At 34.2% G+C, this 17,143-nt stretch overlaps 1 protein-coding gene across 1 annotated transcript in view; it reads right to left on the bottom strand.

Annotated features, from left to right (window-relative positions):
* Positions 1–8,454: 8,454 nt before the first annotated feature.
* The window catches only part of gtf3c2 (general transcription factor IIIC, polypeptide 2, beta), a 43,142-nt gene continuing 34,453 nt past the window's right edge, over positions 8,455–17,143 (bottom strand). The window contains exons 18-19 of the mRNA XM_056445478.1: positions 15,416–15,523; positions 8,455–9,187 (exon numbers count right to left, since the gene is read on the bottom strand). Coding sequence (XP_056301453.1) covers positions 8,966–9,187; positions 15,416–15,523 — 330 coding nt within the window. The 3' untranslated portion in view covers positions 8,455–8,965. The remainder of the gene's footprint in view (positions 9,188–15,415; positions 15,524–17,143) is intronic.

The raw sequence follows: 17,143 nt of genomic DNA, 5'->3' as shown, positions 1-17,143 counted from the left end.
AAATTACAATTGCAACACACAAGTTTAAATTTTACAAATAAAAAAAATTAAGTAAATGGTTACCACCACTCAATAAGTAAATAAAATGGTAGTTTAGGCTTTTTATCACATTTACTATGCGTGATATAATGTCAGATCTATAACCCTACAATTAGACCTTCTTTTCTCTGAATTTCCGGTTTACATATCACCATTCTAAACAACTTTATACAGGGTGATTCAAAAAGAATACCCTAACTTTCAGGATGATGTCACTCGAGTGTCTGGAGGGGGTCATATTGAACATCTATGAACTTGTTTTCTACTGAAAAATCCTTTGTTAAGTACTCTTCACATTGATTAATTACCCACGGTTCCATCATGTTTCTTTGATTAAATACAGATTTTCAAAGTAGTAGTATTCTTTTTGAATTACCCTGTATAACTTTATATCTCACAATTCTGTGAGATACAAAGTCAGAATTGTGAGATATAAACTTACAAATGCATAAAATAGCCTTTCCCCTCCGAACTAGACTGACTATTGCATATCTAGTTCATATCTTGAAATTGTGGAAAAAAAGTTAGAATTGTGAAGTAAAAAATTCTGGGTTTTCATATAAACAACCCAACCAGCACACACATTTAAAATATGTAGATACAATTATCATTATAGATATAAATAAAATCCTAAAAATATTGAGGTATAATTTTTTGTATAAATGCACAGCATAAGCATAACATACAGTATAATCTAGTACTCTATTCTAAATATGTTCGCTGGTTCGAGCCCCGGCTGAGTCAGTTGGCATTTCTGTCTGGACTCACTTTGCATTCATACAGTTCATAAAATAGGTGGCTCAGTGGTTAGCACTGTCACCTTACAGCAAGAAAGTCGCCGGTTCGAGTCCCAGGTGGACCAGTTGGCATTTTTGTATGGAGTTTACATGTTCTCCCCGTGTTCATGTGGGTTTCCTCTGGGTGCTCCAGTTTTCCCCACAGTCCAAAGACATGCGCTATAGCAAAGTAAATTCGATAAACAAAATTGACCGTAGCATATGAGTGCATGTGTGAATGCAAGAGTGTTTGGGTGTTTCCCAGTACTGGGTTGAAGCTGGAAGGGTCATCCTCTACATAAAACATATGCTGGAATAGTTGGCGGTCTATTCCACTGTGGCGACCCTTGATAAATATGGGACTAAGCCAAAGGAAAATGAATGAAATGTTTAACAGAGCAAGAAATATTTCACAGTATTTCCTATTATATTTTTTCTTCTTAAGAAAGTTTAGAATAAAGATTAAAATAGAATAAAAGTTTTTTATTTTTTTAAACCATTTTAAGGTCAATATTATTAGCCCCTTTTAAGCTATATTTTTTCAATAGTCTACAGAACAAACCATCGTTTTACAATAACTTGCTTAATTACCCTAACCTGCCTAATTAACCTAGTTAAATATTTAAATTGCACTTTAAGCTGAATACTAGTATCCTAAAAAGTCCAGTAAAATTTTATTTACTGTCATCATGGCAAAGATAAAAGAAATCCGTTATTAGAAATGAGTTATTAAAACTACTGTTTAGAAATGTGTTGAAAAAAAACTTCTTTCCGTTACACAGAAATTGTGGAAATAATATACAGAGGGGCAATAATTCTGACTTCAACTGTACATTATCTGGTGCATTTAGTGGCACAGAAATTACACACTTCACCTTTCTTGGATACTGTTGTGGGTCACTCTGTTTTGTCAGTCCTCCATCCATAGGTTCATGTCTTCAGGTTCTGTCCAGCTGTGGTCTGCAATGAGGAATAGCAAACAGATTAGCCTCCAGACACTGTTTTTTTTTTGCACAGGATTTCCATCTCTGACCTCGGTGCTGCCGCCACACTGCCGCAATGACTCTCTGACATTCCACCAAGTGGTGCAACACGTTTCTCATGTCTCTGCAATCTAAGGTCACGGCAGTAACGCATAATAACCACGCACATGGTTTCTGAATGTCTTTTTCGATTTTTATTTTGGTAATTACTGGAGCCCCTTAAACGTGCACTAATGTTTATTTGCATTAAATGTAAGATTTTATATAAATACAAATGCTGAATTTTATTTAAGACCAATATAAATCACACTTGACAGATAATTATTGTGTTTTCAAGCTTGCGTGTATTGTTAACATGTAGCTGTTGTGATCTGTTGTGACGTTGTGAAAGAGTTTTAAGGGTTTGCTTGCATGGTTGCTTTGTGTTGTTTTGTTTACATCATTGTGATTTTGACGATCTTAACTGATCAACACAAGGACCTCGCAGTCTTACTGAATGACCTTCATTAAAGTCTATATTTTGTCTATTTGTTTTGATAAAATGAATATATATTTTAAATGTGAATATCACAGTCATTTATAAAAAAGAGAAAGCGAACAAATGATAATATGAAAGGACCAATGCATTAGTATATTTTTGATAATGTTGGTTGGTGTGCCAAAGCTCTGTATTAAAATTTGAACGTTTAAAGAGAGCGCAGTGACCTACAGTAAAGTAAAAGGTCATTTATTGTGTGTAGTCAGAGGATCATTCCTGTTATGCTGAACATTTTTAAATATCTTTGGGATTAACAAACTTTCAGAAATATGCTTAATTTCTTGCAAAAGCTCAAAATCTCTCTCTACACACAGGCGTACAGCTATCTTCATGGGGACTTTCCATACACGTAATAAAATATTTTGGGGGTTTTCACCTTTAATTGATAGGGCAGTAGAGAGTATTGACAGGAAAGTGTGGGGAGCAGAGAGAGGGAAAGGATCGGCAAAGGACCATGAGGCAGGAATCGAACTCGTGTCGCCGTGAGCACCAGAGTGCATGTGTCAACGCACTAACCACTACACCACTGGCGCCGACACGTAATGATTTTTATACTGCACAAGCTTTTTTTTTCTATCCCCAAACACTCACAGAAAACAATCAGCATTTTTACATTATCAAAATATTTATGAGCTGTTTTTCTCATAGGGACCAAAAAAAAATGTCCCAAGGTCCAAATTTACTGGTATTGCTATACCTGTGGGGACATTTGGCACCCACAATGTGAGGAATACAAAGTGTACACACACATTAGTAAAGCAATCTATGTGGGGATTTTCATAATTATTAATATAGTCCGTTTATTCAGATACTGCCCAAACTTTACCCCTTAACATAACCTACATGGTAAACATTATGGCCTTTTGCACTTTTAAAATTCTTAATTCTGTATGAAACATGTCCAAAACATGTCCCCATGAGGTCAAAAAGTATGGGTAGGTACTGTATATTACTATACTTGTGTGAACTTTTCCCTTATAAAAACAAAACAAAAAAGTATTACATTTATTAGTACTAAAACCAATAACCATTGTTATGCTACTCTAATCATCCGTCTCACATGATCGCATTGGGTTGTTCTGTTTATGTCCATATTGAACCATTTCAATTAAGAAAATATACCACTAAAATAATTGACAAGTTAAATATGTTCTGCAAAAAAAGAGTGAAAGACTTCTACATTTTTAAATATGTGATCTAACAGAATTTAAACCACACACTAAAATATAACAAAAAATATAATTCAGCCTAAGTTGCCCCTAATCACACCAAGCAAGGGGTCGATTGTAATGCACTGACTTCTTGATTTAATATTACAGTCTTTAAAAGTGAACATATATCAACTGTAACTATTAACTACTCAGCAAACAATTTTGTGTTGTATAGACGTCTACTAGACATCTAAATGTTGACAGCTTGGCTAAAACGAGGCTGTCAGTGAAAATTTAGTAGACATCTAGGAATAGGCCAAAACTAGACTAGTCATCAAATAGACACATTAGACAGACTTTATATGTGTAGTCATTCAATTGTGTTTATTTGATGACTAGTCTAGTTTTGGCCTGTTCTAAGACATCTATTAGATTTTCACTGACAGCCCAAATTTAGCCTTGTTTTAGCCAAAACGACTATGTTTAGACGTCTATTGGAGATATCTATATATATATACACACACACATTGGCAGCACGGTGGCGAAGTGGGTAGCACAATCGCCTCACAGCAAGAAGGTCACTGGTTCGCTGGTTTTGGCTGAGTCAGTTGGCATTTTTGTGTGGAGTTTGCATGTTCTCCTCGTGTTCGCGAGGGTTTCCTTCCTTTCACCCATAAATCCAAAAACGTGGTAAAGGTGAATTAGGTAAGCTAAATTATCCGTAGTGTAAGTGTGTGAATGAGTGTGTCTGAATATTTCCCAGTGATGGGTTGCAGCTTCAAAACATATGCTGGATAAGTTGGCGGTTCATTCCGCTGTGGATGAAAATGAATGAATATATATACATTATACACACACACACACACATACATATATATATAAATAAAATCAATTGTTTATTTTTTATTGCCCCTAATCACACCAACCAAACGGGGTCAATTGTAACACTCTGACTTTTTACAGTTAATATTATATTATATATCAATTGTACTATTAATTAGTGCATTTTTTTATAAAAAGACTTCTGTAATCTGTGGAGTTATAAAAAAAAATTTCAGAAAATAAATAAATATATTACACAATGGCCCCCTGTATAAAATGAAGATTTGATAAATTATTAAAAACAAATCTTAACTATAGTTGTCTTCTTTCTTGCGCACATGCGTTCAAAACTCTCTATTAGGACTGCAGTCCATTATCAGATTTAATATTTTACAAGACTAACACAAAACATCACAGAACACTTACTAATGTTCGCTGCCTTCTTTCAGGAAACACTTCCAAGCCACTACCTGGTGCTTTACGTCATTAAGATACTGGCCTTTGTTCAGAAAAACTTATAAATGGATTACAGGACACACAGTAAATATTTCTTCACAAATTGCCATATTCAAAATACAATAAAATTCAATAATTCAAGCAATTCCCCTTTTTTTTACAATCTGGAGTTTAATATTTTATTCAATAGTAATTAAAACAAACGTAACATGAAAATGTACTGCATAACAGCAATGATCAGAGCATGTTTTTAGTGTAGGGTTTTTAACAGGAAATTATTATTAAATAGTAAGAACAACAAAATGTGCTGATTCTGGAACCTGCCTCCTACTGGCATTTTTAAACATCTGATGTTATATATCTCCGGGAAACAATCGATATTCAGATATATATTAAAATACATTGAGCAGACCTTCTTAATCGCTCAAGAAAAGACTGAAAAATGGCCACCATGTATTGTTTCCTAGAATTCAGAATAGTCAGAAAGACCAGTTTAGATTTTGCATACGTATAGCATCAAAAGACGGGATGTATATGATAAATCCAAAATCAATTTCAGATGCAAGTGCGCTCAACCCAATGAAAGCTTTGAAATTGATAGCGGAGCGTGAGACGGTACATCATTGGTCACGTTTTTGACATGTTCTGCATTTTGTGTCATGAACTGAAAGACATTAATGTTGTTCTGTGGAAACTGTAAATAATCGACATGACTATTTTTCGTTGTGCCTCAGATTTGTGGATGTGTATATAAATCTGCTTCTTGTACAAAATGATATGTCTATAAAAGTCCTGTGAGTAAATGTTTTACAGTTATCCTGTATGTGGCCACATAAAAACCACTATATAACCAGAAATTAAATGATGGATATTTAATTTTTACATGCTTTTAATTTTATATGTGTCACATAATGTGTATGATTTTTGTAAGCTGTAATAAAACCATATAAACCAAACACCGTCTTTCACATGAATAATTATTTACACCATGATAATTAATAGAAAATGCATTTCATCTAAAGTATGAATATTCACTGATAAAACAGCCCAAATGTTCCAACCATACGGTGAGACTGAGATATTCAAATTACCACAGTAAATTGAAATCCACTACGGACATAAACAGCACCATTATAATAAGCTTCCACTCAGCAGCATTAATCTGACTGGCACTTCTCCAGATTTCCCATCGCTGGAGTCATTTAAATTCACTCAGCCGTAATTGAGGTCATGAATTATAAGGTGTGTATCAAGGTGCATCTGATCTTACCGGCAGAGTGCATTCGGTTCATGGACAACATTAACTCGCATGCAGACTGATGTTCTCACTGGAGTCCGTGATGTCCTTTACAACTTTGACTAGACCCGAGTAAGAAGAACGAATGCACGAGCTGCAAAATAAGTGATAAAGATTTCAATAATAGCGAATGAGGTTGACAACAATGGTCAGGATTCATGATTACAGGAATAGTGCAAACAAAATTGAATTTGTGCTGTTACAGTCACACTCAACTATATATATATATATATATATATATATATATATATATATATATATATATATATATATATAAAGCTAATTTTAAAACTTCCCGAAAGTTAAACAGTATCTATTCAGCCGATTTCTGGGTCTGGCAAGAACACTTACAGCTTAGCATAAATCACTGAATCTATTAGATCATAAATGACCACAGTTTTGACAATTTTCCTATTTAAAGCTGGACTCTTCTGTCTAGCTTTTACATCATGTATGAAGACTGATGGAATATGAAAAGTTGCAACTTTTTAGGCCAATATGGCAAGGAACTATACTCTCATCATTAAGCTTAATAATCGAGGAACTTTCCGGCTGTTCCATGGCTGCAGCAGATGCAATGATATTATGCAGCACTGTTACTTAGAGAACTATTTTCAGGTGCTGCGTAATATTATTGCGCCTGCTGCATTACTCCAGGATTGCTAGACATATCAACCTAAAAATAGCAACTTTTCAATTTCCGTTGGTTTTAGTACACAATATAACTACAGAAGAGTCAAGCTTTGAATAGGAAAATGATCAAAACTCTTTTATGAAATTGGGCGAGACGCTAATGGTCTAATCTGATTCAATGGTCTATGCTAAGGTAAGCTAAATGTGCTCTGGCCAGACTTGGAGATCAACTGATCTGATTAAAAAAAAAAAAAAAAAAAAAAAAAAAAAAAAAAAAAAGGTAAAACTCAACAGTGTAACTCTAGGTGAGATGTAAAATGAGAAATGAGCCTATTTCCAAAAAAAGTGGAGCATTCATTTAATATATTCACCCTTTGGACATCGAAAATGTAGGTGAATTGTTTTCTCCAGTAGAACATTAAAGATGATTTTAAGCTCAAACCATGTTCCTTGGTGGCTCAGAAAATGAGACAAAATAGCTTTTGGCACTTTGAGATAAAAAAAGTATGCAGGCACCACAAAATTAATATCTGCAGCTTCTTATAATACATGAAGGTCTTATGAAGCAAAACATTTGTCTGCGGATAAAACTTAACATCATTTACAAAATCAGTCATTTAGTTTGGCCAGTGTGGTTTTTTGAAAGTGCCAATGGCTGATGACCTGCATGTAATGAATGACCAAAGAGCACAGTTTCAGCTAAAAATCTTTTTTTTTTTTAAATGTTCTACTAAAATAATAATAAAAAAAAAAAAAGTCATATGGTCACAAGTTACATCTTTTATGGCCAGATGGTGAGCAAATTACCAGCAAATATTCATTTTTGGATTAACTATAACTTTAAATGATCAATTCTGTCATAATATTTATAATCTACTGCCCCTCATGTCGTTTCAATCCTGTATGACATTATTCCTTCTGATTTTTCACTATTGTAATGGCCCGTTTTCTGTCAAATTAAATTGAATAGAGATCTGGGTTGTTGAGCTCCATATGTAGAAAAGAAAATCTTAATTTACATGCAATATAAACACAGAAATAGACCCAAAATGAGGTTATTTATGATTTTCTTCTACTCTGTTACTCATCTGTTAACATCTTATTTGCAATGCTGCAATGTGATTAAGCAAGCAATTGTACATGATTGCTCACTTTATACAGAGCGCTGCGTTTGTGACTTTAAAAATACAGAAAAATTATTTATTCATTCATTTATTTATTTATTTTTTCAAAATTACAATAAGATATGCTGTAAATTATCTTGTCCTTTTGCTCTACAATGTAAATTACACGCAATCATGGTGAAAACAAAAGTTTTGAAGAAGTTTAAAAATGTAATCTAAGTTGTGAATGTGAGTATTTTACATTGTACTCCTAAGTACAGATGAACTGGTGAGCACATTTTCACAAGGGGAAGGTTTTTTTCATAAATCGAACAATCCCATTATTAAAAGCAGCACATTGGGAAAAATCACAAAAAAAAAAAGGATTTTGACATCATTCATTATTAATGATATAATTTATCTAAACGCTCCATATTTAAATTATATTGATGTGGGAGGCGAGAATTTCACTGAATAATATTTCCTTGCTTTGCTCATCACATGAAATGAATGCAAGTATGGACATCTGAAATCTTTCTGGAACGGAGATGCACTACATTATCATTGAATCGAAGAAATTCAAGACGTTAATATCAATATCAAGTCAATACATTTGTGGTCTTTAGTGTTCTACAAAAGTAGTAAAGTCATTCACGTTTGAAATGACAGGTTTATTTTTCATTTTGGGGTCAATTAATCCATTAAAACTGAGATTCATGGGGCAAAATGTTATCTTTACCACCTAAAGTAATAATAAAATATTGAACAGGCTAGCTAATGGCAAGCTCCAGTTCACAGAACAGAGAAAATAGATGGAATATAGATATAGAATATAGATTCCTCATAAATGAAACCTATGGTATCATAAGTGTTGACATTTCATTGTCCACACACACCTGAAAAACAACACCCTGAGATGATGCTAAATAAAAAACAACACTTTTCTTTTTGGATCTTCACAACGTTGCAAACAAGATGACCTCTCTATACACAGCGCTAAAAATGAAACACAAAAATATAAAAACCGAAATATACAGAGGCTTGTATCAAAATATTTCAATATAAGTTAAGGATAAAAAGTTGTGTAGGTGCATCATCAATCGTTTAAAAAATGTTTTTCAGCCAATTCAGACATCACAGTCCATTTAAGGATAGAGTGGGTGGAGACTAGTGCACTTGTACTGTGTCCGCTGTGCTGTGACGGACAGCTGTCACCGAGTCGTCAGGCTCCTGAGACTGGAACATGGCGCTGAACTGGGCTTGAGCTTCACGCAGATCCTTCATCATGATAGAGCAGCTCAGTCCACGAGCACAATTCACTCGTACTAATCCTGACTGACCACCCGACAACAACCAGTTGTACGCATCCATGTTTGGGTTAAAACGAACCTGCAAGACCAAGTACAAAACACACACAGATTATAAGGAGAAACACTGCTGTCAAAAACACACACGTTCCTTCATGCACCTGTCAACTGAAACATTTTGGCCTTTTTTAGGCTACTTTTTTCTTCAGACTATCAACTTGTGTCTGCAGATTTAAATGATGGTGTATAATTTTATTTTAAGGTTGTTTTCTCAAAATGAGTTTTTTTTTTTCTCCTGCACTGAACCATAAATCTCCCCTTACAGCAATTACATACACCCACTTTAGTTTTATTCATAACCATATTCTGAAGGTTTTTACAGGGGGATTCATTCAAACAGAATTTTCCTGACTTTATATAACTTATTCTACAATTTGTTTTTCTGTCTGTTTTTTTCCCGAAATATGTGATAAAAAATTCTCAAAATCACATCTGTAAAAAAACCCATTGATTCTAATGATTAAATTTTTTTTTAACATATAATAATAATAATAATAATAATAATAATAATAGAAACTCTATCTGTCTATCTATCTACACACACACACACTTTTTATTTGTAATGGAATTACTCAAGTGTATGGTGTGGTGTATGATGATAATTACAGTTTTTCTCAGTCACTTTGGTACATTTCTCAAATCAGAATTCAAATTTGCAAAAGAGTAAGTGCATTTCTCAAAACAGCACGTACAAATAATAAAACAGCATGGATGACCTGCAAAAGCCAATCTCTTGATCAAAATCCTTAGTTCATCTCTTAAAACTAAATTTCTTATGTGTCAGTGCCATCAGAATGATAAATCCTGCTGTCATTGTGTATGGATAAGAGGGCTGTTCTGATGTAAACTGTGGCTAATCTTTTTTTTTGCCATTTGTACTGTAATTTGTTGCCAGATCATGTCATTGTGATACATTGTTATGTATAGAAAAATGCATTATGACCAAATATTATGACAACTTGTTCAGCCATTTTGCATGTAAAGATTTATGCCATGAACAAATGATTAAATGTTGTGGAAGGAGAGACTATTTAACAGAGACCAAAATAATACATTTAGATCAACATGACATAAGCTATTGATAATGCAAGAAACATCCGAGAATTACACATAATCGTTTGCATGGATGTACAAAAGCATTTGCAACTTGTTTAAAGGAATGAGAAACTGCTTTTCTGATGTGCACAAGTGACTCAATGATTTGTTGATTGAACAGGTCGTTTTGAGAAGTTCAATTCTGATCTGAGAAATGGACCAAAGCGACTGAGAAAAACTGTAATTGTTATTTTTCCCCCATATTCATTTGCAGTGCCTTGCCATAAATAAATAGTTGTGATTAACCATTTAAATCAGTTCAAGAGGCAGGTTTCTTGCATTTGGCATTTATTTGGTGCTCTTTTGGTCCCCTGTGTAAATATATTTTATAGTCTGCACATCTACTTAGATTAATTAGCAATTAAAAAGGTGTATTTAAGCTTCTGTTCCTGCATGTCCTCTGTGGGTCAGTGAAATTCACTGGCAGCAGTAAAGCATTTCAGCACAGCTCGGATCACTCTGTGCATGTGGCTCTGCTCAACAATAAACACTTCACCTGCTGGGAAAACAGCCAATTCTGCCTGCAATTTTTACTCTGGCCACAACTCTCTTTTCCAAAATGAGGTTTGGAAAGAAAAGAAAAATATTTCAGATTAAAAGATGTTTACTGTATATTTATCGACAAATTGAGACTAATAGTGTAAATGCATTTTTTCCATGTCATGTATAATGATCATTTTGTCATTTTTTGCCTTTTACTTTGCCGCTAGGTTTATTTTTCAGCAATATTTGTCATTTAAAAAAGAAATATATAATAAATATGTATATGTTTTAATAAGCACATAATAAGCATATTGTTTTATTTTTACATAAATAATGTTACAATTAATTAACTGATTAATTAATTGTTACGGAGATATATTCCACCCATTATTTTGATATTTTATTGTCATTTTATTGTCATAAATGTCTATTTGAATACTTCAAATCAAGTTTATCATGCCTTTAATATTATATATAATATTAGTATATAAAATAATCACATTTGTTTTTAATTATTTTTGTAGTTACATTTTTGTGAAAAGCTAAATATATACATGTCAAAAACATACCATTTATAATAATAATAATAATAATAATAATAATAATAATAATATTGGGCATCACGATGGTGCAGTGGGTAACATGATTGACTCGCAGCAATAAGGTCACTGGTTCGAGCCTCGGCTGAGTCAGTTGGCATTTCTGTGTGGAGTTTGCATGTTCTCCCTGTGTTTGTGTGGGTTTCCTCCGGGTGCTCCGTTTTCCCCCACAGTTCAAAGACATGCGCTATAGGTGAATTGGGCGAGCTTAATTGTCCGTAGTATATGTGTGTGAATGAGTGTGTATGAATGAATGTTTCCCAGTAATGGGTTGCAGCTGGAAAGGAATCTGCTGCGTAAAACATATGGTGGACAAGTTGGCGATTCATTCTGCTGTGGCGACCCCTGATTAATAAAGGGACTAAGCTGAAAAGAAAATGAATGAATAATAATAATAATAATAATATTAGTTAAAGTTTATTATAAGTACATTGTAAGTTTTGGATTTTTATTTTACTATAGAAATCTTGACATACTCCAAAAACTACTTCATACAAAGCAATAAACACAAATAATTAAATCAATGAATTGCAACCGGACATTTCGTGAAATCTTTATAAGAGCAAATGATCAAATACTTTTGAGAAAAACCCAGTGTATCCATTTTCCTGCTCTCCTCCCATCATCCTCTCTAGATCCGGAGTGACATTTTCCTAATTTTACAGACCATTAGTTTCTGTCCATCTTCCAGCTTAACTCTCAGCTCTTTCTCCCTTTCACTGGCCAGTGCAAACACTCCAGACGGCAGTGAACTGACAACTACAGCTCATCCAACGAGAACAACAATACAACAAAAATACAATCAGTCCTCACAAGACTGCTGATTAATCCCCTTACAGATTACATTCAGAGTGATTTATTCATTCACTCATTTCTTTTCAGCTTAATCCCTTTATTAATCTGGGGTCGCCACAGCGGAATGAACCGCCAACTTATTCAGCATATGTTTTTTATGCAGCGAATGCCTTTCCAGCTGCAATCCATCACTGGGAAACAACCATACACACTCATTCACACACATACACTACGGACAATTTAGCTTACCCAATTCACCAGTACCGCATGTCTTTGGACTTGTGGGGGAAACTGGAGCACCTGGAGGAAATCCACGCGAACGTGGGGAGAACATACAAACTCCACATAGAAATGCCAACTGACCCAGCCGAGGCTCGAACCAGCGAGCTTCTTGCTGCAAGGCAACAGCACTATCTACTGCGGTACCACGCCACCCTACATTTAGAGTCAAAGTCTTATATTACACGTGGAGTAATCAATATAGTTCTCAGATGTGGGGAAAAAAGTTAGAATTAAGACTTAAGATTGAAATTGTGACAAAAAAAAGTCTTAAATTGTCTTAAATCTGACTTTTCCTCTGAATTGCAATTTTATTTCTCACAATTGCATTTTTTAATTATGAATTTAAATATATCACTTTTCTGACTCATGTCACAATTCAAAAATTGCCCTTAGAATTTACAATTCTGAGAAGTCTGAATTGGAAAATGTAAATTCGCATCTGCGAGAAAGTCAGAACAAAATCACAAGTACCTATAATGCATTTTTAATTTGAAGTCTCTGCTAAAACAAGGCTAAAACTGTCAGTGAAAATCTATTAGACGTCTAACAATAGTACAAAAAGAAAGTATTCCTCAAATACACAAAATGAAAGACTACAAATGTCTTTTCTATTAGATTGCTTTAGCAAAGACCTATGTTTAGATGTCTATTATGGTGAAAGTTTAGAGGGTTCCTAAGCCAAATGTCAAACTCCCTGACTTTTATAGACTTAAAAGATTAATTTCCATGACAGCCAATGAATGGAAAATCTGGCTGCTTTTGTTATTATGCAGTATGGTAATAATAAAACATTAAAACAATATGTTAAAATAGATTTTATAGATTAAAAAAAAAAACAACAACTAAAAAGAAAACAAAATTTTAAGTTTTGCATGCTCCCTGTCTTATATTTGACAGCTCAATAGTAGTTTTACTAATTTTACATTTAGCTTTTCAGTCGTCTATGTTTTAACACTCAGGGCTCTATTTGAAAGATCTAGGTGCAAAGTCTAAAGTGCAGGATGCAAAAGCATTAAGGGTGTGTCTGAATTCCCTTTTGCTATTTTAAGGATGGAAAAGTATGCTTTGCGCCATGGCGAATGGTCTAACAGGGTTGACCTTATTCTCTTAATGAGTTATGGGTGTGTTTTGAGCATAAACCAATCAGAGTCTCATCTCCCATTCCCTTTAAGAGTCAGTTGCGTCACACCATGGCGTATTTGCTATATACATGGCGGACTTTGTTTTCTCGCTAGTGAAGCGTTCAGTTTTTCCACTTACACTTCAACAGAGCATCTGCAGTGCGAGGATAAAGAATGAGCCTCCTCTAATCAGTCTTTACTTTTACTTTCTCTTTCCTTGATAAGGTGTTGTATGCACATACATTAGCCTACATAAGTAATTTAGTTTTTCAAGTGCACAAATTTGTTTCAAAACTATTTCTAAATTCAGTTCTAATTCCCAGCAAACTAATAAATGAACAATAATAATGAAGTGTAGTGAAAAAACAAGTTATATGCAAACACACATGCTATGCCCCATATGGTCTAAAACCTGACAGGTGGACAAATCTAAGCTTGTTTTTAATAAAACAAATATAAATATGCATAAAATAAATACTACAACTAAAAACAATGACATTCTATAAAATCAAGTTATCATGAATAAACAAAAAAAAAAAAAAAGAAAATCCCCCAAGATGAAGTCATGAAGGCAGTGGTTTTTATATTTATACAAAATAATAATTTTTGTAATATTTTATTACTTTAATTTTTTTCATTTGTAGAGATATTTGCATATTGCTGTACATCCTGCGTGTTTTAAGCAATGTGTAAGCGAGGCACACAACTAACGCGCTTTGCGCTGGACATTAGACCTGTTTTCAGCTGGTTTATTGCACAGTCTATTTTAGTTCCTGAAAATAGCAACACGCCAACAATGCGCCTTAACACCCCTCTTTTCTAGACTGGAACACCCATGAGTCCACAAAGTGAAGCAAATGGATTTGCTATTTAAACAACGTGGCAGAAAACGGGAAAATTAAGATTGGATTGGACCGAAAATAGCAACACGTTGGGGCAAACACGTCTTGCGCCTTATTACGCCAGGTGTATGATAGGGCCCACAGTCTTTGAATAGGTACTTTTGAAAATAAGCTTCAGATGTACATTATCTGTTTGCAATCTGGTGAATGCATCTGACTTAGAGAAAGTGACTTCCACTTGATGAGCATGAAAAAAATTTTATTAAGCTAAAAAATAGCCCAACCATAACAATGGGCGTGAAACAGCATAATTTGAAAAACATGTTACAGAAAAATCTACATTTTAGGAAATCTAAACTAAGATTTAGAGTGACATACAGGGTTCCCCCACTCTTAGCCAAAACTCAATTGTACTTACTTTAACTCACTAAAAAGCTGGATTTCCCTGACTTTGCTTAAGAAATATTCATCAATTTAAAAAGATAAAACATATGCCAGAGTAATTGGCGGTTCATTCTGCTGTGGCAACCCCTTATAAATCAGGAACTAAGCCAAAGGAAAATAAGTGAAGAGCACTGTTTAAAGTGTTTGAAATGTCCATTTACCTGACATGTTTGCCTTAGTTAACAGTACCAGTCTAGTGCATTTTACTTAATAGACTGCCAGTTGACAAGTGAAAAGGAATAAAATGGAGCTAAATATAACCTAACCAAGTAGCCAATAACATAGAAAAAGCAAAACAACTTAAACAAAAAAATTATGCGATACAGAATAATTCCATTTTGATCAATTAAAATTTGACCATGACCTATACATTTACACAGCTCTCTTGAAGACTTGATTTTGATTAGTTCACACACAGCAGCTCTACCTGTGGTCTAGTAGGTGGCCAACTAGTACAAAATAATCCTGCTCAGATGGTTATCCTGGCATGAAACAAGCATCAGGTGGAGCAGGCATGCAGTTTTTCTGTCTCCACACTGATAGGGCCTCAGCTGGGCTTGTGCTGCTGTTTAGATAAATGTGATCTCACCTTGTAGAGGGCACTCAGTGGCATCTGGTCCACTTTAGCAGCACCTTTGATCTCATGTTGTTGCAGGTGCTTCATCATGGGCCGATTTTCACACTTAGAAAAGTTCCCCTGAGAGACAAAAAAAAAAAAATACACCAATTCCAGAGTTAACAAAACAGAAGATAAAAAAATGTACCTCTCACCTCTTTTTATAATGGCTATCATCAGCTATGTCTCATTACATTCCATGTCAAAATGTTTCAATATCATAATTGGATCAGGAGTAAAACCAAGCTCGCTCTGTTTCAGGTTATCTCACAGTTTGATTTACTTTTTTATGATACAGTGCATCACTGGCAAATGCTCACACAGCAGCACATTAAAAGATGGTCAGGAGTGCTGAATATAGTTGCATTTATACACTTTTCAGGTATAAAAATAGACAAACGCTTTGAAGAAATGAAGTGACTGACAGTAAATGACTTAAATTATATTAATTACACAGGGATATTTTTAATCTTTAGGGGGATTAGGAATAAAGGACAAACAGTGAATGGCCAGTGTTTTAACTCTCTTTTTTGTCTGTTAATTTACTGTCAGTTAAGCATTAAAATCAATCATGTCAATTCATCACATTTTTTAATGTACAATACAAAAAACTAATAACCATTTTAAAATTTAGATAAAGCTTTAGATTAGAATAGTGGTCCATTAGTTAATGTATGTTTTAAAAGTATGAATAATCTTGTAAAGCATTTAATAATTATAGCTCAACATTTACTAATTCATTATTAATATCAAAAGTCATGCTTGCTAACATTAGTTAATGCACTGTAGGTTATTTAGCTTTTTAACAACTACTTAAATATAAACAAACTAACATTGTAAGTCAGCACCAATAGCCTAGTGGTTAAGTGCGCCAACATATAGCACCATGGTGTCACAACAACCCAAGTTTGATTCCCAAGGCCTTTGCTGACTCTTCCCCTCTCTCTGCTCCCAATACTTTCCTGTCTGTAACCTCCACTATCCTATCCAAATTAAAGGTGCAAAACCCCTAAAAAATTATATATATATATATATATATATATATATATATATATATATATATATATACACACACATACATATAAAAAAAATAAATAAATAAATAAATAATATATATATATATTTAAATAAAAATGACAACTTTCCTTGAAAACCACCCAGTCCAGCACACATCCAGTAGTATTACAATTTCTATTGTCTGATGATATGCATTTTTATGCATATGCTTTTTTTCTAAATCATTACATTGCTTTCAAGCTGTACATTTTATTAGTTAGTTCAGTTTAGTTATCAGTTTAGTTTCTATTATTTCCTTAAAAAAACATGACATTTCCTTCTTAGCTACTGCTGTTGATCCTACAGTATTCACAGAGCTGAATACATGTGTTTGAGAGCAAAGACTAAGATGAGGTCAATTATCTCATCTGAAGTAGCTCTGGTTTGCTCCAGACTGTAAGCTCATATGGATGGACATAGGGTTGGACGGATGGATGGGGGGGGTGGTGAAGCGCTGGAGCGTGAGGCAGCAAAACAGATGGAGCATCTCAGTGATGGGGGTTTGGCCTCCAGGCAGGCATGACTTTAAATTAATGAAGGGTGCAGGACTTAATCAACATATAACCCATGAGAAGCAGGACGAGTCTCCGAGGGATATGAGACAGCGGTGGCACTGCTCTAACATGCAGACATTGCACTCGCTCA

The sequence above is a fragment of the Danio aesculapii genome, chromosome 20 (genome assembly GCF_903798145.1).
Source record: "Danio aesculapii chromosome 20, fDanAes4.1, whole genome shotgun sequence".
Lineage (NCBI taxonomy): Eukaryota > Metazoa > Chordata > Actinopteri > Cypriniformes > Danionidae > Danio > Danio aesculapii.
This window is presented reverse-complemented; position numbering and strand designations above follow the sequence as displayed.